Source organism: Columba livia, chromosome 4, assembly GCF_036013475.1.
Source record: "Columba livia isolate bColLiv1 breed racing homer chromosome 4, bColLiv1.pat.W.v2, whole genome shotgun sequence".
Classification (NCBI taxonomy): Eukaryota; Metazoa; Chordata; class Aves; order Columbiformes; family Columbidae; genus Columba; species Columba livia.
In genome coordinates, this window is record NC_088605.1 from 12,966,530 (window position 1) to 12,986,477 (window position 19,948).

Below are 19,948 nucleotides of genomic sequence, written 5' to 3' on the forward strand. Positions count from 1 at the left end.
TTAGTGGAAACATGGACCATTTGGACCCTATGGTACACTTCAGTTTCCCCTTGGGCGGTGTTTTTCCTTAAATTTAGTATCTGCTTGAAGATTTTAGCCCTTAACAGAGAAACAGGTAAAAACATTTTAGCTCAGAGTATTGATTTTAACTTTTATTCCCCAAGCAATACTAGGAACTAGGAAAAAATTACAATTTAAACTAAATCCTTCCTGTTGACACAGGTCAGGCTTTCTGTATAAATTTAGCCTCTATCCAGAGTTACTCTGCCTAAAGGAGGAGTGATTTTAAACTGAGAGTGTTCTTAACTAGTAGAATGAAGACATCCTTAAGTCACTTTAAGCCTGGGCTGTGGCCGTTGAGTTTTTGAGAACAGTGGCAGTTTTGCAGTGTTTCTTGATGTCAGCAGTACAGAGAAACCACTTTAGATAAAATCAGGTTTTGAACAAGTTTTAATCAACTAAGTTAGTGTCCTGGTTGTTCTGACAGCACCCTTATCAGGCACAAGAACATCAGTTATAGCATCACACACAAACATGACTATTTTGCCAATACAGTTATTGAGGCACCTCATCATCCTGCCTGCTATTGGAGATCCAGGAATACCTGCTCCCAACTCTTCATTCACAGGTATTATGAAAGGAAAGAACCCCAGCCCAGGGCTTGGAAAAAACGTGTGTTTCAAGTCAGACCAAAATAATCCATACCCACTTGCTAAGACCAGCTGCCTAGGTGCTAGGTAGATTAATTAAACTGCAACTGCTCCTTGGATGATTGTGCAATGGAGCAGGAAAAAAAGAGCTCAGGCCTGTTGTCTCAAGGTGACTATACTACCTTTCCAAACCAGGGTCATGAGTGTGACAGGGAGGAGGCCCCATTTTTAGGACTATGAGTAAGCCAAGTACATTGATGAGATCTTGAAAACACAGCAGAACATATACAAGGCTTTGGAACACATTATGCCCATCTTTCTCTTAAATTAGCATGTTTCAGCCTGTTCTTAACCCAGGACTTTGAACCTCAAATGAAACTGGAATGGAATCGTCACTTTGTAGCACCCTGTTCAAGAAGGACTAACCACCAAAACTGGTTAAAAGCAAAGGCCCAAGATTGTCTTCAAGTTTTGTCATTAAGTAGTTGGGCTTCATTATATGGGATGTTTCAAAAGGGTGGACCCAATTTCAAAACAGTTGTGGTCACCATCTTGCAAATGACTGAAGCTGGGGGCTGTTTGTACGCTGGGAGAGGCATCTAGCAGTAAATATTTGAAACTCTATGTCCTGCCCTTTCAAGTGGAAAAAGTTTCATTCATGTGTGGTTTATGGTTGCAGAGATATAGGGAATTCAAATTTGGTCCATCTTTTTGAAGCACCCTGTATACTGCAAGTTAAATGAACAGTGTCATGGAGGCACCTCGAAGTCAGTTTTAGGTGGACAACAAGTTCCAAAACAGACTTTATTCTGGCCGGAAAAGTGCAGCAAATAAACTGACCAAAATAGGGTTTATACAATTAATTAGCACTCCGACAACATAAAATACAGGTTTGGATATCAGTTGAGGAGATTATTGGGGTGCAGCAAAATGAGAATAATGAGGATCCACAGTGTGCATGCACACACTCACGTGAAACAGACCAGAGCCCTCTGACTCCAGGGTCGCCTCAAGAAACAATCACTTGCGTGGGTTAGGCAAGGACTCACACTCACCTGGTTAGGCAAGAACTTATTCAAGGATATATCCAGTAAATTATCACTCACCCAAACGAGGAGGTGAGGCGCTCCCAATCCCGGGAAGTTTCTTTAGACGGCGTTCCAGTCTAAGGGGAGGGCTCCAGCTCAGCAGACTCTCTGCTCTGAGAAGACCACACAAAGGGAATCTTTGGAGGGAGCCCCGTTTTATAGTCTGATCAGATCTGGCTGTGGGCATTCTAGAAGCTTCCCAGCTTCTCTGGTCCCCTCCTCTGCTAACGACCCTGTCAACTGGCTCCAGGTCCCACAAAAGAGCCATTAACTGCCCCATTGAAGGCTCCAGTTCTCAGAGGGGGATGTGCAACTGCCACACTAGTTCTCAGAGGGGGATGTGCAACTGCCACAGACAGCTAAAACTGAGATCATACCGGACACTAGAATATGTCCCGAGGTTACAGAGCTCCTTATGTTTTAAATCTATCAAAATAACCATGAAGAAGAAAAAAGCAGAATTCTGCCTGCCCTCGAAAATCCTCATCAGGGTTTGTTGCTTCCAAGTGGTACAGAATCAGAGATGATATACACGATATACACGATGCATAGCTGTCAAATTCAGAGCGTGAGCTCTGAAAATACTCTGCTGGCTCATAGCCACTGCCAGCCATAGATAAGAATAGGGCATGATAAACTGAGTGTAGTCTTCAACTGCCAGATGTTGGAAATGATCACGTTAGCATACAAAATATGAGCCGCTGTTAATATGGCAGCATTCTTTGCTGGTAGGAACCATATTTAATCAGCAATTTCTTAATGGTGTTGTAATGAAAATATGATCTGGAGACTATTAAACTGTGGTTTGGTGGCAATCACTTCATTTAGTGCTTTTTCTTTAACAATTCTCATTCTGCTTTAAATAGAGAACTAACCAGTAATATATGGAAAGATCAAAATTTACTGCACCCACTTAGAGCAGTTCCTTCATCAGGGACCTGGCCCGAAGGTCACCACCCCTGGTACTGATTGTCACTTTCTTATGCAAGGGACAAAGTCACAGGGTTTGTGGAAATCCAGAGTCCCATTGGTGAGCCTCGAAGGAATATGGCACGTGACAATGTTTCACCATGCATTAAAGCAAGTTATAATAATGAGTTCCAGTACAAAAGCCATAAAGATTTTCGAGCGACTGAACTTGAAAAGGAAGGAAATAAAATCCTCTTGCTTTATTCAAGTTATACATAAATATCATGAGATGTACTATAATAGTTTCTCTCGGACAGGGTATATTAACAGTACAGTGATTATAGTGTATTTGGAACAGCAGTATATTCACTGAAGAAGAGCATTCAGGGCATGTTACAGAACAACCCAGGAAAGTGTATTCACACCAAACAGTGACCATGGCTGAGCTACAGTAATTCAAGAGGTAGCTTTGTGAACTGTAGTCACTATGGCATAGACAGAGCCAGAACATGAGCTATGCTGTATGGCCATGAGGATTTAATTACAGGATACTGAGCAGCAAGGCAGCCACACATTTTGACTACACAAACTGTTTTTAAGAGCTCTGGGAATGCTCATCTGCATCTACTGCACTGTCAGGTACAAGGTGTAGCACACTGCTGGAACAGTGAAGACGTTTCTCCCTGCTTTGCAGGCAAGGTGATCTAACCTCCAGCTAAGATCTGAAAAACAAATATAACAGAAGAAGAAATAACCCTGGCACATAAATACATTCACATTTCAGATAGCTGCTCTTAGCATTCAGCAGTCCTTGGACAAGTGCCATTAGCTTTGCTGCCAATACTCTTCACCTTTGTTGAGACCTTGGAAGCCAGGTTTTACTTAAATTTTCAGTTTTGATTTATTTCTTCAGCGATTTATTCAAAGTTCTAGAGCTGACAAAAGTGGAACAAGTGTTAACATGCAGATCTCATGCAAGCATCCCCCACAGTTAGATAATAATTATACATAATAATATTATATATAGCTTCATTTAAACCTATTATTTCATTGTGCACGGGCGAGTACCTTCTCTGGAAGATTTTTCATAGTGTGTGAATGAACTAAGACTAGCAGTCCCTTTCCACGGGAATATAACCCTTTTTGACATACCACTTTAGCCATGATATAGTCATTGCTGATGACAGTTTCAGAAATCAGACTCTATCCTATGTGTAGTACTGTCTATTTTGTCAAACAATTACCACCATGTGCATTTTTTTCTCTATCTTCTGCTATTAATACACAAGCTGCTTGAATTAGTATTTTTGTTAGAGAATGTCCAGCAGATTTTTCAAAGTATGATAATACATTCTTTATTATTTCTGGACATGGGGGGAAGAGTTGAAGACAGTCTTCTAAAATGACATACCTTCCAAATTCACGGAGTCCTTACCGTGTTTTGTTAGCGACTAAACATTCAGAGACTGCTCGGAACCAACCTTTTTTCTTGTAGATCGTCCCACTGACATGCTTCTGACAGGAAGAATGTAACCCGTTCTTCAGCAGCAAATTATGGTACTGTTTTCAGTTTCATAGTTATTTAGCCATATTTTGGTTATGACATTGTCCTTTTGGTTCTGAATGTCGAAGTAGACGACACATCCTTGTCTCACTCTTGTTTGAGACTTTTTCAGCTGCCCTAGTTCATGGGCTTTGCTCACCTGCTGCATTGGATACAATAGTCGCAGCTGATTTGTCGTCTTTTCCTCTTGATTCATCGCAAAAAAGAATCAAGTGATTCATAAAGTGTAGACACAGCCTTAAAAAGCAAAGAAAACTCCAGTCAAAATAACTTTTACTCGTGAAGTCTATTCAAAATGAACTTTTACCCAAGACACCGCATCTAGCACAGCCCAAGGGAACAGAGGGAAACACAGGCCATGGGGTTATAATTTCAGAGGTAGAGAGTGTCTCAGTACTAACATTGAAAGGCAAAGTCTTCCTATGTTTGGGTTCAATTGCCTTAGTTAATTAGGTACCAGGCAGAAAGTGCTTATTTAGAATAGCAAAGTTGTCAAGTTCCAGTGTAAACAGGTTCTCTGAAATCTAAAATAATTTAACTCCAGTATTTCCAAAAAGCTTCATCACGCTGTTTCTTCTGGTTGGATGCTTTTTTGATACAGTAAACTAGGAAACTGCTGTGGTATTCAGATGTTATTCTGGACTGTGAAAAAATAATTTTTTAAGCACATGTAGAATTTGGGATCTTCAGGTAAGTCCTTTAGCAAAACCTGAGAAACGTCTGCCTGAAACGTGCACGAAGACTGGTGCTCACAGACCTATCAAATCAAACTCTCAAGCTGACATGGCATGAACCAGTAAAAAAGTGGAAATCACCAAGTGGTTGCTTTTTGTCCTCACAGTTATGCTTTACTGTGGGGGTTTAATGTTTTTGTTTTAATGAATGATGTTCAGAATAGAGAGAGATACTTGCTGGCTGAATGTCAAACAGGAGCCATGGTACGTACAGCCATCTAATCTGTGTCACGCTTCTATGCATTTTTGCACAACCAGAGCGCCTCTGGAGTGTGCTTTTTGTGTGGTTCTGTAAGCTGGAAGTTTGCATTAACGCTACAGCAGTGCTTAGATTTGGGCTGGAACCTGCAGAACTTAGCAATGAAAAACACATCAACTGCGCCAAGAATTCCCTTAAGAGCTAAATTCCCCTGCAGCTGGCAGAAATGTCTGGGAAACACTCCCTGAGCATCTCAATTCAGTGAATACAGGATGAATCTCCAGAGAGACAGAGACAAGGGCCATATAGTAAAAGCTGACTACAGCAGCCAGCTTTGCTATGCGGATATTCACTCTCAGGTTAATCTAACTTGGATACCTGGAGCTATGTGTTGTCACCTGGCTTAGTTGCTCGGTGTTGTTATGACATATGATACATGTGAAAATAAAGTCCAGGCCTCAATTCAAGTTCTGTGATACAAGATTGCATTTGCAACCCCAAGAATTGCAAAAAAACATGACATAAATTGGAGACTGTAAATAGCCTTGCAGAGGCGTACAGAACCTTCACGTTCTCTGTTCTAGAAATGATGCCCAAGCCTTCCCAGAATGTACAGCAAATTTCCAGGCTTAAAAAAAAAAAGTGTAAGCAACATAAAAAACTAGGGTGAACTTTTAGAGACTTAATTTTGCACAAACAGAAAGAAAATTTAAATTAAAGCAATCATGTCCTGCAACACAACTGAAAGGCAATGAGGATAGCACCAGAGACACCATAATATTTGCTCATCACTACTGTTTTAATTTGTTCAAAATACAGTGTCCATGCACATTGTATGTACTGGCTTTACTAATCTATTGGATCTCTGGAATGATTTATAAGATCCAGTTATGTTTTAACATTTTCGATGATGTCACTATGAAATCACTCTGCTTTCTTTAAAATAGCAAAAATGTCTGTTACATGAAAACACTGACTCTATAGAATGATATGTCACTGTGGCTCACAGCTGCTAAATTATAAAGCAACAACAAAAGATCTTTTGTAATCGTATTCACACATTCTCTGGGTGAGTCTTTCTGTCCATGCAGACCCTGAGCAGTTAATGGCTACTACTCTTCACTCTGCACCACCTCTGATGCTTGCTTTCCCATTCTCAACTTTGTTTTCTTATGTCTTCATTAAATATTAACAAGTAGAAGAGTTATCCATTTATAGCTAGTAGTTAGAATATTATATTACTATGACCAGACCGTCTCATGCCTTGTATTTTTAAAGTTTTCTGCTATGATATCTCCTGTAAAAGCAAGTCTCTCAGCTTCAGTGGGAATCTACGTATTATAAGGAATGAATTTTCACAGCTATACAATTTTTTTCAGAATGATGACCATTGCACAATAATAGATATTACTGTTTTACTACCTACATCCTGGTATTCTCTCACCATTATTTCTATACCAATATGACCAAACCAAGACTGAAGCCAGGTTCCATAATAGGCGAATTCGGGAATCCGTAGGCTCAATAAATGCTGTCATGACCATGGGCTTTAGCATTTTGCATCCCGTCTGTGTGGCTTGTCAAAGCCTGTCCAGCTGGTTGTAATGGAAGTTGCGCCTGCCTATGCAAGAGTTAAATTAGGGCTTCATTCCCTTGTCCTCTTTATGTTTTAACGTAATTAAAAGATGAATGACTGCCCGGAAAAAGGAGCTTGCCTGCAATCTACTGCCTGCTCTCAGCAAGTGCTGTAATGACCCTATGAGCTGAAGCTGGTCCAAACCCCTTGAGCTTGATATATAATTATATGTAAAGGGACTTTACTGACATTTAATGCTTCTTATGCACTTCTTTCATGCAGTCTCTATATTGATATTCTGCACTTTTTGCTGCCCTCTTTTCCAGGCAATTTTATAGTGTCACTATAACAACAGAATTCAATACTGTCCTACTATCTTTTCTTATTTCTGAGTGTTGTCTCTTGCAAGAAAACTTTTTTTTTCTTTAAACCTTTCATGTGCAGCAAGATGCTGTCCTAGGGACAACGTTTTCTTGCATGCTTTCTGTTCAGCTCATTCCCTGGTGCCTCATTTTGAAAGTACTTCTCTCATAGCGAGAGTCTTTTTATAAACCACTTACCCATTCAGCAGAACTACATGATGAGTTTTCCTCAGCTGCTTCGTTGGTGGATTCATTTCTCCCATGAAGTTCTGCAACTTCGAGCATCTGCTCCTCTTGGTGCCTTCGTGCTGGCACAGCAAGCTGTGCAGAACCTTAGCAAAAACCAAATCACAGTCACTGCCTGCTTAGTGTCCATTTCCAGAGTCACACTGGTACCCTGCCAGAGCTCTGCAAAGCTCTGGAATGAGGATGGCAGAGCCCTTTATGGTCAGTTTTGATGGCAGGTGCCAGAACGGTATTCAGCTTGGAGACAAAATCAGCTACCTTCAGGTTTCTGACCTTCCCCTACATGATGGAGAGCTGGTCAGTGGAGTTTGTGCCATGAAAACTGATCAAGAGAACTAATCAGCTTACCCTTAGTAGACACCTACAATGGGTCACTTCATACAGTTACCTGTGTCAACTCCACTGATCAAAAGAGGAGCTTAGGGACTTCACTTGTCTAAATCCCCTCCTCCTCCTTTTTTAATCTGCAAGTTGAATTGCACCTCAAGTTATAGATATTCCACCTATATTCCTGACAGCTCACAAGCTGACTAAGCCTCACATTGCAACCATAATACTTATGCTACAGTTACCTAAGAGGCTGCCTTAGATTACATGTCACTTATCTGTACCCACCGCCTGCAGATGCTCTACATTTATACTGCTCCTGTACTCTTGCCATTCACTGGTTTGTGGCTGCTTCCATTGTTCATTTCAGGATTTTTATTAAAAAACCCTAAACCAAAACCAAAACAACAACACCATAAAACCCAAACCTAAACAAAAATAATTAGTTAAAAAAAAATTTCACACTTAAAAAGCTTAGATCAGATCAAAGTCCCCGAGGCTGGATCTTTCAGATGTCACTTCCAGGTGTCACTGTCAGGAGCAAGACTATGATGCAGACCTAAGTTCTGGCTCCTCACTTTTTCAGTCTGCTAAGAAATTATCAGAATTTATATCCTCCAATACCCCAGCCTGGTCAAGATCTTCAAACTAAGTGCTTCCTGTTCCTGGAAAGATAAATAACAGAGGCAAATGGCTGCAAGAACACTCAGCTACAAGTTGTGCCTCTGATCCCTCCTCTCAGCTTGAGGTGTCCATAGCAGATCAGGACCAGGTTACACACTGCAGCTGCTCTTGGTGATGCCTCTGAAGTGTGCCTGTCCAGCCATCTCAAAGCAGGCGTATGTACCTAGAGAGTACGTGTTAACAGAAATACTCACCAGAAAGTTGTGAGCGCTGTTTCTTTCTGTAGCAAAGATACAAGCCTCCTGCTCCCGCTAAGAAAGGAATAACAGCCCATATTGGCAAATCCCTCTCTTTCAACGAATGAGCTTCTGGAATTATATAAAGTTATGTACTATTCAAAGATACAATAGAAGAACAACACCGTAGGAAAAAACAAAAGTGACTTCAGGAGTGAATCAGCGCATCCCCCACCCAAGTGCAAGGTCATCTCTGCTTTCCCATTCCTCAGGGGTGCACATCTGATGAGCTGTAACATCAATCCCTCCAATAGCTCCTCCAGTTTGACAGTTTTCCCCCTCAGTGCCTAATGTGAGTCTTTTCTTCTTGTAATTTAAGGCTATTATTACCTGACCAAGAAAGAGATCAAATCACTCAACTCAGTTTAGGAACTTAGGAGCAATTACTTTAACTCTTTAATAGCCCTTTACTTTCATTTCCCAACATTTTGAACACTACTTCATTCATTCTCTGCCCCTGATGTTTTCTAAATATTTGACACTTTTTCTGCCTCCCTTTGGACTACCAGTTGTCCAACAGTATAAAACAGTTTCCAAAACTGGACTGTGCTGGATGAATGGAAAAGTTACTGCCTGTGACTTGACCAGCTGATATATGAGTGATGTTTGCTAATGTTAGAGGTCTAGTCAGAGCTATTCCCCTAGTCTTTCTCTACAGTTGAGAGGCAGAAAGAGACAGGTAGAGATCAGCATCTTCAAGAAGTGATGCACAGTGTCTTGAGGCAGTTGTGTAACAGGAGTGAGATACATTGTTTTCTAGGTATGATACATTCTTTCCATAATTCAAGGTGAAATATACTTCACTCCTATTGCTGAAAATTTTGTGTTTGAATACTGATTGTATTAATGCTTTTCAATGCTGATTCAGAGTTGGGGCCTTAAATGCCTCCTCTGTAAAGGTTAACATATGGCTATAACAAAATAATAAGACAGCCTATACAAAACATTTTGTCCCAACAATTTTATGGACAAAAATCCTTAAAAATATAGCGCCCATACTGCTCTGTCTTCCATACTGATTTATCTCCAACTTTTTATTAAGAACTTGCAATAAAAAGATAAAATGGTTACTGAAGGGTACGTACTACTGAACAGAGTAACCATACAATTGTTTCAGCCACTCCTTACTGCAAGGGAGATTCATTCACTGTCTCCCATCTTGCCCACCAAATCCCTCTGAGAAGGAACCATGTTTGGGTCTTGTGTGAAATACACAGCTGATGCACAGCTGTTCTGTAAATCTTAACTATAACAATAATTCCTATTAGCAAACCCTTAGAGAAGAAAACAAACACTATGCTGGGGCTATTAAAGGAGAGAGCTTAAGTCAATTGCCATGAAGAGCTGTTCAGGTCCTCTCTGTGTTTGTCCCGTTCATCCTGAGACCCACAGCACTGAGGGAGGGATGTGGGAGAGCGAGGAAATGTATAAAATAGTTCAAAACTGAAGAGTCTTATGAGGACAAGTTAAATGGCATGCATATGTTCTTGCTAGCTTACCTTTCTCTTCAACAATCACTGTTGTCCCATTTCCACATAGTTTCTTACAGAAAGGTATTTCAATAATTATCTCACAGTAGTAAAATCCAGTGTCATTTACATTGGCAGATTTTATCACTAGCACGTCCTTTCTTTCATGGGTGATGTTGGATACATAGAAAAGTTTTGATGATACAGTTTTGGTGATGTTCTCTTTATTAACAAGATACCAGCTCAATCTATACCTCTCAATAGATCTTTCCCAAATACAGGCAATTTCAGTGTAGTCTCCAACTGACAGATGTATTTTCGTTGGTGTTTGGATGACTGTTAAATTACTGGGACCTGTAGCTAGTGGAGAAATACACATAGATTTAGAAGTCAAAGCAGCAAAGAGATGAAATTACAGCTGTGATGTCTACAATCACAGTATTTAAAATAATATTAATACTGTGAAAACATGATTAAATTATTTTTTTAAGATTAGTTACTACCTGTTTTTCCTATGAACAACGGCAATTACTTTCTGGCTAAAGGAAATTTTTTGGTGTGTTAAAGCTCTCCACCGTTGTTTCAGTGCGATAAATGAAGATTTTCTGTGTACTTACCAATATACTTATTTTTTATTTTCCACAAAAAGCTTTTATAATAGAGGTTGAGTCTGAAGCATATGAAACACTCCATCTGCCAGATAAGGAACAACCTGACCAAAAGGAGTAACTCGGAAGGATTCATCAGTGAATACTGAAAGACTCATCACTATAAAAGAAAAATCCACTACAATTTTTGTCACCCTGTGGTTGTCCTGCACTGCTCCTAACTGGTGACAAATGTACAGCATTTCTGAGGTGGGTTCTTCAATTTTGTTTGAACTTCTTTCATTAAGTTTTTGCTGACAAGTAGTTTATAGCATCAAATTCACCTCCTTAGTTTAATAAATATACGATATGCCATGTGGACCACGGTTGTCTCGTCAGGTCTGTTGCCTGGTTTCTAGCAAAGGCTGACTCGGGTGGTATGAGAGGAAATCAAACTTTTTACTCTTTCCTGTTTTGAATCTCTTTATCACTCAGTGTCCACATGCAAAGTGATCTACAGGAGATAATGCGCAATACTGTACAAAATATTTTCTTCTGAAGTGAAACCACTGTGCAGATATCTGATAACTTTGAAAAAAAATTCTAATGACATTGATGCTCACAAAAGTGCTGATCCTATAAAATCTGTCCCCATGACTTCTGAAAACATTAGTTTCATATGCTGCATGATGAATTATAATTTCCTTTTTTTCTAGCATTTATGCCATTAAACTGAAGAACTACTCATAATGAGAGTAAACTGCATGATTTTCTTCCAAATTTGTTTGTAATGCAAGCACATTACACACCAGCATATAAATTATGGGATGATTTTGCCCCTAAAATGACATCTGATAGGTTTTATCAGAATGATGCAAATATCCTTTTTTCCTTAGAAAAAGCCACATATTCATCATACCTAAAGGAGTTTGGCACCTCTACGTTTTCCACAATGCAGCGCTCAACAAATCGCAGGGATCGATATGGACTATAGGAGTAATATAAGCAGCAGGAAAAAAAAAGGAGGGGCAAGAATTGATGTAGAATGTAAATGACAACTTAGAAGCTGTTCAAGTGTCAGAGAACTGTTCACTAATTTCAGTTCTCCTGTTTATTTGTTTGTGATTTAAAATACAGTTGTGCCACAGGCTGTGCTACGTTTCCCTCTTGTGACTTTACTGTCTTTCTGAAAAATATTGATGAAAAAATCATTTTGCCCTTGCTTAATTTCTTAGTTTTGCCTTCTCTTTCATTCCATTTTCCAGTTTATACTGAACACCTCCACTATTATCCAGTGCAATTTGTATTGAATAAGAAACACAAAATGCTATCTGCTTTGTATTTCAGTACCTATGTAATTGAGAACAAATCTTCCTTAACATTTTAAAATTTTACATTCAGTGCTTGTCGCAATAAATATTCGAGTCTGAAGGTCTAAGAAAAATGGTGCTTGCATTAACCTAACATCATTTTGGGTGTCAAAGTGTGTGATTTGTTCCTCTACACTTTTTCTACACCAATCTCTGTGAAAATACTTTTTGATTCCCCATGCACTTTAATTTTTATTTCAGTGCTATGAAAATATAGTTAACATTCTCCTTGTCTCACGCACAAGTCTATTGGAGGTGGACATACTGTGAGAAGCTTTTAAAATCCATCTCAAGGTGACTAACTGTAAACAAAACAAAGAAAATAAATGGCACTTACCCAAGGAACCAAAACACATCGTTAGAAGAAGTTTCAGTGAAATGATGATCATCATGCAGGATTATTAGCATTTGCATCAGATGTCTTTGTTGAGGATGAGTGAAATAACATATGAGAGCATGTCAGATTTGTAGCTTAGCTTCCTCTTCCCTCGTGTGGTCAGGATGACAGAAACTGAAATACAACCCCCATTTTCCCTACACTCTCTGAAACTGCTGTCACAGATGAGTCTGCGTTAGAGCCCAGCCATCCTTTCTGAAACCAGAACATTTCTTCTTCAAATTTTAAATTGTGTCCTAACAGGTTACCTGTCAACACCGGACGAGCCTCTCTTCTGTTATGACATAAGGAACTGTTTTTCCGTATGAACATTGGTGTCATGAACATTTGCCACTGCACTTCCGCAATCCTTCATTTAAAGGCATTTTATGAAAATGAGACTTCATCAACTACTGTGCACATGCTTGTCAGCAGCCTCTTCCAGCCAACCGGATGAATCTTATCCAAAGCCAAAGAGACAACGGTTGAACAGCAGTTACTCTGATGCCAAGTATTACTCTTGTCTTATCACACATTTTGTTGTCATCCTGCAGAAATCTTGCCTGAATTTTTCCCTCCTGTGAAGAATTCCCTCCTATTTTTCCCTTAACCGTAGCATAGCTGCATTGGCAGGAGTGAGGGAGGAAGGCTGAATTTGAAGACCACATCCGCAGTGGCCCCAACGTTCTGTGACGTCGGTGAGAAACCACCACACTGTGTGTGCAACATGGCTCACTATTACCAATATGGGTGCAGTTGCATCAATGCAATGCGAGTGTCATATATATATTAACTAAGGCTTGTTTCAGGAAGATTGCAAGTATGGGTTAAATAAAATGAGGTACAATTATATCGTCATCAAGTTAAGGGCCATGTTGAAGAACTTATTTCCCTTAAATTATTAAAATAAAATTCTACAAATACAGATAACTCTATACTGCTTAATGTTCTCTGGTACTGATTTTTGCTCCAGCCCAGAATCACTTATATTGCCTATCCAGAGAAGTGGAAGACAGAACATTGCTTCAATTTTCTCAACTTGTCCAGTCTTATTCCTTTGACAGATGTTTCAAATGCAGAAGTGCCAGATCTCACAAACACGTTCAGTTGGACAACATCAAAATGGCAATGACAGAAGTTAAAATAAAATAAAATAAAATAAAAATCAAGTAGAACATGGCGAAAACATGAATCAGTTACATTAAGAAATTGATAAGAACCTGATAAGAACCTATCAACCACAACATTTCCCAGGACTAACTGCAGCACTGGGCAGGTGTCCAGAAGGAACTGAACTGCAATTTGTAATGAAGACAATGTCACATTTAAAGCCTAAAGCTCCATTTCTTTCCATGTGTCACCAAGAAAAGCAGGATGCATCAGCTCACCTGCTTCTCAGTGTCTGCCTTACAGAGGTAGTTTCCAGTGTTGTTTAGATGGCCAAGTAAAATTAAAAATGAAGCAATAGCAAAGATAAATGTCACAAAATGTAGGCTATCCTAATTTTTGATGGTACCCAGCTGACTTAGTTATCACCTTTTAGAGGTAGTGAGAACAAAACAAACACCTTTTAATTCAAGTGAATGAAAGGCTATATTAAAGCAAATAATTTTTACTTAAACATATTTAAAAATTATATTAAATAATTCTGTTAGCATTGACATTCATGTTATCTTTGGTACTACTGATCAAAGACGTAGAATAAATGAAGTGTGCATGTGTAAATTCAAGGGAAAAACTAGTCTCTCTTGTATTTAAATATCTACATGTATGCATTTAGTGTTGAACTATGCAGCTGGCAGCCCCAGCATGCAGAAAATTTTGTCTAGAGACTAGGTGAAGCTTTTTCAATAGTGCTGGTAGCTTCTATTTACTGTGAAAGACGCTTTGGTTCTAATCCAAAGCACCTACTCTTACACATGAATTGAATTAGCACGGAGAGAAAGAGGCTGTGAAAAAACTTTATTTTTAGCCCAGGTTACTTCATTGTACCATTTTCCAACACAACCCCACAATCTCTCATCACAGTACCGCTGAGTAGGTACAAAAAGATGATGACAAAATTTCTTAAGCCAGCTTTGCTGCCAGGATCTGTGCATAGCACAAAATGACTATATGGGTCACGAAAGCACCTACAACATAAAGATCCTTTTAAATTTTATTTCTTCAACTTAAGCTTAGTTAACCCTGGAAACTGCACAGGTGAATGTGGAGTCTGTGAATGAGTGACTTTGCTCACCGGTGTGCCAGAGGTGCTTGCAGAGCAGCTGCTCAGTGCAGGGGCTCCCTGCCCTTGGAGAGACAACGATGGTCACAGCCAGGCTCTTCTGCACGCTTTGCACAAATCCATCTTCCCAAAGCTTTTCTTCACAACGTTCAATGAACACCAGAGGAGGCACACCAAAAAATACATTTGAAACTTTAAAATAAAGAGGACCTAAACCCCCTCCCACCTGCTTACCCAGATGTCAGACTTGCTAGAGAGCTTGTAACACAAGTATTAATGAGACAGCAGCATTTTGAAGGTGTTACTGTTAGCTGGGAAAGTTACCACTTTCTACAGCAGCATTGAGGAGAGTCTATGTGAAACTCAAGGTAGTCTGTGAGACTATGGTAGGTCCTTGGATTCCCTGATGGAGGGCATGGGAACAGAAATTAGTCTTGAATATATTAAGGCCTACCCGTGAGAAAGATGGGAGTAAAGGAGTATCCGGAGATGTTAAGGATGTACCCATGAGAGAGAAGGGAGTAGAGTAACATTGATGATAGCAAAAATAGCCAATGAGATGTTACTGCTGTAACTTGTAACCAATAGTGAAGAGACACATGAATTGGTAAAACTGTATAAAAATGCACTTGTGGCAATAAATGGCATCTACTACTTTCATCCTGGAAGAACTTGGTCTATGCCGTTTGTCCATCTCAACCGCAACAGTAGTCCAAATGAGTTTGTAATTCTGCTGCACTGGAATACGAAGATGGAGCAAATACCACTTACATTTATTTGTTACGAAAACTTAATCTGAAATTTTCATATTTGAAATAAAAATCTGAATTAGCAAATCAAAGACATGTTATCAGGTAATTAAGAAAAAAAATCACATTTGCTTTTTCAACACCTCCTTCAAAACATGACAAATCCTTGAGAAAGTTTCAGGGATGCCAAAAGAACATTCTGGTGAAAATGGAAATTTGCCTTTGTTGTGCCTAACTCATGAATCTTCCCCTCTTCCAACTCAAACACAAGGTGAAAAACATGCTACCACTTGAACCTTTTAATCCAGAACCTAACTCTAACAGACCTCATAACTTCTCAGGACAGTCAGTGGTGTTCTATGTGTTCTATACGACACAAACACATTATTAGTTTCATCCAGCTATGATCCCACCAAAACCTTAACTTGGTATTGACTCCAAGACGCTTCTTAGCACACAAAACAAACATGCCGACTGTAGACACCACAATTAATTTTCAAGTCGTTTTTAAGAATGCCAGTGATTCTTTTAGCTGATGTGGTGATTCAAGTGATCTGCAAAAGTTCCCTTTCAAAAGAGTAGCTACGTAATTCTTACACAACAGAAAAAAAGATGGTCAGGGTACCGGCTTTAATACATCAATTGGCAGGACTTTCTTAAACAAGGTATTAATAAATAGTAGCATGAAAGATGAACTACTTTCTTTAGCTTTAATTTAGGTTTGCACCTGGCTTAATGTAAAATAGAGGTTCTGAACGAACTTTTCCTAGAAAGCAAAAAAGATAACAAAAAATTAATTTATTTTGTGGGTCCAAATAACTAATACCTACATTTCAGGAATGTGGATGTAACTCGAAGTATTGAGATAGAATATGGCAATGGGAAGCGGAATATAACTAACCTGACCATGTGTTTGCCAAGTAAGGGCAAAACCTGTCATCTTCAGGGCCTGGAAGTATTTTCCTTATAACTTTGTGAGGCTTGCAGTTGTACAAGACAAGCCCTAGTAGATGCTGAGAAATGCTAGAGCCAACAGAGAAAACATGAAAAAGCGGCCTTGGTACTGGAAAAGGAGATGGTAAAACAGGGTTTACCGAGAGCTCCTCTTTGTCCCTGGACACAAATAGGACTCCACCGGCTCTCAAAGACATTCAAACTTCTACTCCTCAAAATTACACAGAATGATGGAACAAATGCAATTTGGCTTCCCAGGCAAAATATAATAATCTCCCACAAGACCCAGAACAGAAGCATCTCAAAGTATCTGCAGCCTGGAACTGTGGACAAAATCATTTGTTATCAGAAGCTTCTGCATTTCAGACTTTCTATATCAGTTTCACTCTGGCTGCTGGTCACATCCTCTCCTTCCCCAGCACCCAAGCACTCCTCTGTCTCCGCCTGGATCTTCCACTCTAACTGCTACTTCCTTAACTCCAACTAAAATTAAAAACAAAGCTTAATTTACCATGGCACAAATGTACAGCATGCATGCGTGACTTTTTCCTCTGCTTATAACATTACATCCACCCTCTTTTCTTCTGTGTCCCATCTGATATATGGTTTGAAGTAGTACAGAGTGGCCTGATTTCTATCAAGTCTTGATGTAGTGCCGCAATATTTCTCCTCACTGTCTTGATACATGTGAGGGAGGAAAAAGGATGATTACTAAATGGGTCCTTCTACAGATATTTGAATGCCTGCAGGGTTCAATTTGCTTGGACTGAGATTTCTCAGGAAAGAGAACACATAAAATATGCAACGGCGTCTTCTTACAGCAGGAATGCCATGCTTTTTACAGACTACAGTCTTGGATGCCTCTGGTGCAAAACAAGATTTGACTCTGGCAAATCATTCCCTGATGGCCAATTGCGCTGAAATAACCCCAGATAAAATATTCTGATTGGTTTTGTTTGGTGTTGTTCCCCCTTCCCCTCTCCCCAACAGATAAATCTGCTGGTAATAAGGTATTCCTGTTTATAGTATCTTGCACACAGCAGGTTTCTGTAGGATTTGTTCTAACACAGCCTACTAGAAACACATCAGCCTGACATCTGGGAAAGCAGCACCCAGAGCGAGCAGCTGCAGGATCCTTTACTCTCGGCCAGGATCGACCATGCAATTGCCCACTGAAGATCCAGTTCCATTTTTATAATCTACCAGCATGACTTGCTGTTACCAGTATGTGTATCAGTGAGTATCTTTTCAGCCACAACGTATGAATTGTAATCATACCAGCGTGTAATATACACACTATACGCATTATACTACATGGCACAACCAAGTAGGGAATGAGAAAAGATGTACAAGCAAGGAAAATGACTTAGCTGAACACATTTCATTTCCCAAATACACGCACAAAACAAAGAAAAATAGCTGCCATCGTGCTTTACTGCATCCTAGTTACAGTGCTATATACTTCCCCTTTGGGCTTAATGTTGCAGGAAAATGGCTTTTACTGCAGCAGGGCAGGTTCAATTGCCATTTCACTAAATATTTATAGCCAAGTATGAAAAACAACCAATAGAAAATATGAAACAACCTTTCTTCATCCAGTAACTGAATGTGGCAGTTTCTGCAGTGATTTTAATGAGATGCAACCAGTTACTATACACAGGCTGTCTACACAAAAAAACTGACCACCAGCACAGCTCTTCCAGCACAACTACTCCACAAGAGCTATTCTGGGAGAGCCCTTTTCACTGTTTCCTTTGTTCTTGAACAGTGTCTCCACATGGAAGAAATTATTGGTGCACAGCTGAAGTAAATCAGAACAGTTACCACAATAAACCACATTTTTACACGAGTCCAGATCTGGAATTATTAATTGACTGAAAAGGCATCTATTTTCCTCTTTTAAATCTATATATTTCCTCTTTCAGTTTGACATTTCACTCGTCAGTGATACAGTTTTGTAAAATATTGCACCTAGCATAACTCATCATTGCCATTGCAGTGAAGTGATTTACTTGATTCTCATCTCGGCTATGTGCATTTTCATGGTGAGTAAGTAAAATAAATAGAGATACCCAATGGCATGTGAACAGAATCAGATTCTACAGCTCCATGTTGATTAGAACTAAGAGGAAAAATAGAAGAATGCACCTTTCCTTTTGGACATAAACACTTAGCAGCTATTAGGAAAGCTAGCCACTCTTCAGGTTTCCTTCTGCTGCTGCTCACCCAGATCTGCTTAGAATTTGCACTTACTGCCAGTTTAACCCTGAACACAGTCCTCCATATTGAACTTCAACTTGATGCTGATGAAACATCAGTGAAACAAAACCACTGCACACATTCTTTGAGCCTGAGAAGTACGAAACCTCACAGTGTCATAAGAACAGTGTTCCTGCTCAGGTTATGTGACGAGTTAGTTACTGGCCATGTCAAAAATACACCTTCTGTGGACAGACTAGCCCCAGTTCACCCAGAACACAAGAATGAACATCCAGGACTGGCATACTATCAAGTAAAGCCAATCAGACCTGAACCTTAAGAGACGCAATTTAAATAAACTTAGAGAAAAGGAATACAAATGGTACATTCAACTTCAGTTTACATCAAGGCACAAACTTTGCAGCTGTTGCCCAAAAGACACAGCAGCTGAAACAGGACAGGCATACTTCCTTGCATGTAGAAACAGAACATCATCCAGCAAATCACTATTCTGTGATTTGGAAATCATTTTCTCTAACAATAAAAGCTGTAAGAAAAGACTTGAGATCACCACTCGTTAGAAAGAAAATTCAAGACTGCAGGACTAATAGGGCTTTGTCAGGGCTCCACAGTGAAGCATCATAGAAGCAATTACTGTAAAAACACCCACAGCAAACACTGCTATACCAAGGTCATGTCTGTATTTTTGAATTGAATGTTTCAGAAAAAAAGTGAGTTGTAAATAATTAACTAACAAAAATACCCACAGCTCAGGCCAACAGTTTAATACAATGTAGAGTTTATTCCAAAATTACTATTCCTTTCATTAAAAGTGGTAGAATGTTTTCCAAGATAATCACTCATGTCTTGAAACAAAATTTGGAGGCTACTACATATTCAGTCCTGAAATACAATGTCAAACTTTATTGACCTTGAAAGTACACAAAGAAAGTCCTTATTTCCTTTGGGTGAATAGTTACTGTACAGTTTTCTGAGGTCTCTAAACTGTTGGAGAATCCTGTAAAACACAAAAACATTGGTAATTTATTCAAGAAGCAGCTTCACTTGAATATACATATCTCAACAGTTTTAACTCATCCCTTCCTTGAAAGCTGGTGTTTGAGCAGATTCTCTCCTTAAAGCCATAAGCAGCATGAAGCCAAAGATGCACCCATTCATAATATTAAAATATACAACAATCCATCTACTTTTCACACATTGACTCACACAGAAAATGTGAACGACTCCCCATTCATGCACCTTTTCTTCATCATGAGTAAACAGTAAGCAAGTTTCTAGCTGCCGGTCAAGTAGAGCTCTAAACGCCCACCTAGCCCAGCCCAAAACCTCTGCAAGCTTCTCACAGGGCACATACATGGATGTGACAGTCAGGACAATGTCAAAGCAACTAACTGGTATAAGAAATGAAATGAGGTCATCCA

At 39.4% G+C, this 19,948-nt stretch overlaps 2 protein-coding genes across 3 annotated transcripts in view; both read right to left on the reverse strand.

Moving 5' to 3' along the window:
- Positions 1–2,876: 2,876 nt before the first annotated feature.
- Positions 2,877–13,032, reverse strand: LOC110359065 (uncharacterized). 2 transcript variants are annotated; one of them, XR_010472114.1, is made up of 6 exons: positions 12,339–13,032; positions 10,075–10,404; positions 8,534–8,647; positions 7,281–7,414; positions 4,351–4,448; positions 2,877–3,369 (listed from the first exon to the last, which is right to left on the reverse strand). XR_010472114.1 is itself a non-coding variant. In XM_065060462.1 (5 exons), the coding sequence occupies exons 1-5, from the start codon at positions 12,391–12,393 to the stop codon at positions 4,404–4,406; spliced, it is 678 nt and encodes a 225-aa protein (XP_064916534.1). In that variant the 5' UTR covers positions 12,394–13,030; the 3' UTR covers positions 2,877–4,403. The 2 variants fall into 2 exon arrangements, 1 of the variants encoding a protein (XP_064916534.1); XM_065060462.1 differs by having other exon boundaries at positions 2,877–4,448; positions 12,339–13,030.
- Positions 13,033–19,288: 6,256 nt separating this feature from the next.
- The window catches only part of MAN2B2 (mannosidase alpha class 2B member 2), a 31,495-nt gene continuing 30,835 nt past the window's right edge, over positions 19,289–19,948 (reverse strand). Inside the window, exon 19 of the mRNA XM_005498432.4 lies at positions 19,289–19,524. Within this exon, the coding sequence (XP_005498489.3) occupies positions 19,430–19,524 (95 nt within the window). The 3' untranslated portion in view covers positions 19,289–19,429. The remainder of the gene's footprint in view (positions 19,525–19,948) is intronic.

What these genes read in the sequence shown, in the direction of transcription:
- LOC110359065 (XM_065060462.1), bottom strand. Translation starts at nt 12,393, where the DNA reads ATGATGATCATCATTTCACTGAAACTTCTTCTAACGATGTGTTTTGGT. An exon ending in AGTGATTGTTGAAGAGAAAG is followed by an intron (nt 8,648 to 10,074) that starts GTAAGCTAGCAA and finishes ATATAATTCCAG; the next exon opens with AAGCTCATTCGTTGAAAGAG. An exon ending in CATGTAGTTCTGCTGAATGG is followed by an intron (nt 4,449 to 7,280) that starts GTAAGTGGTTTA and finishes TTGCTTTTTAAG; the next exon opens with GCTGTGTCTACACTTTATGA.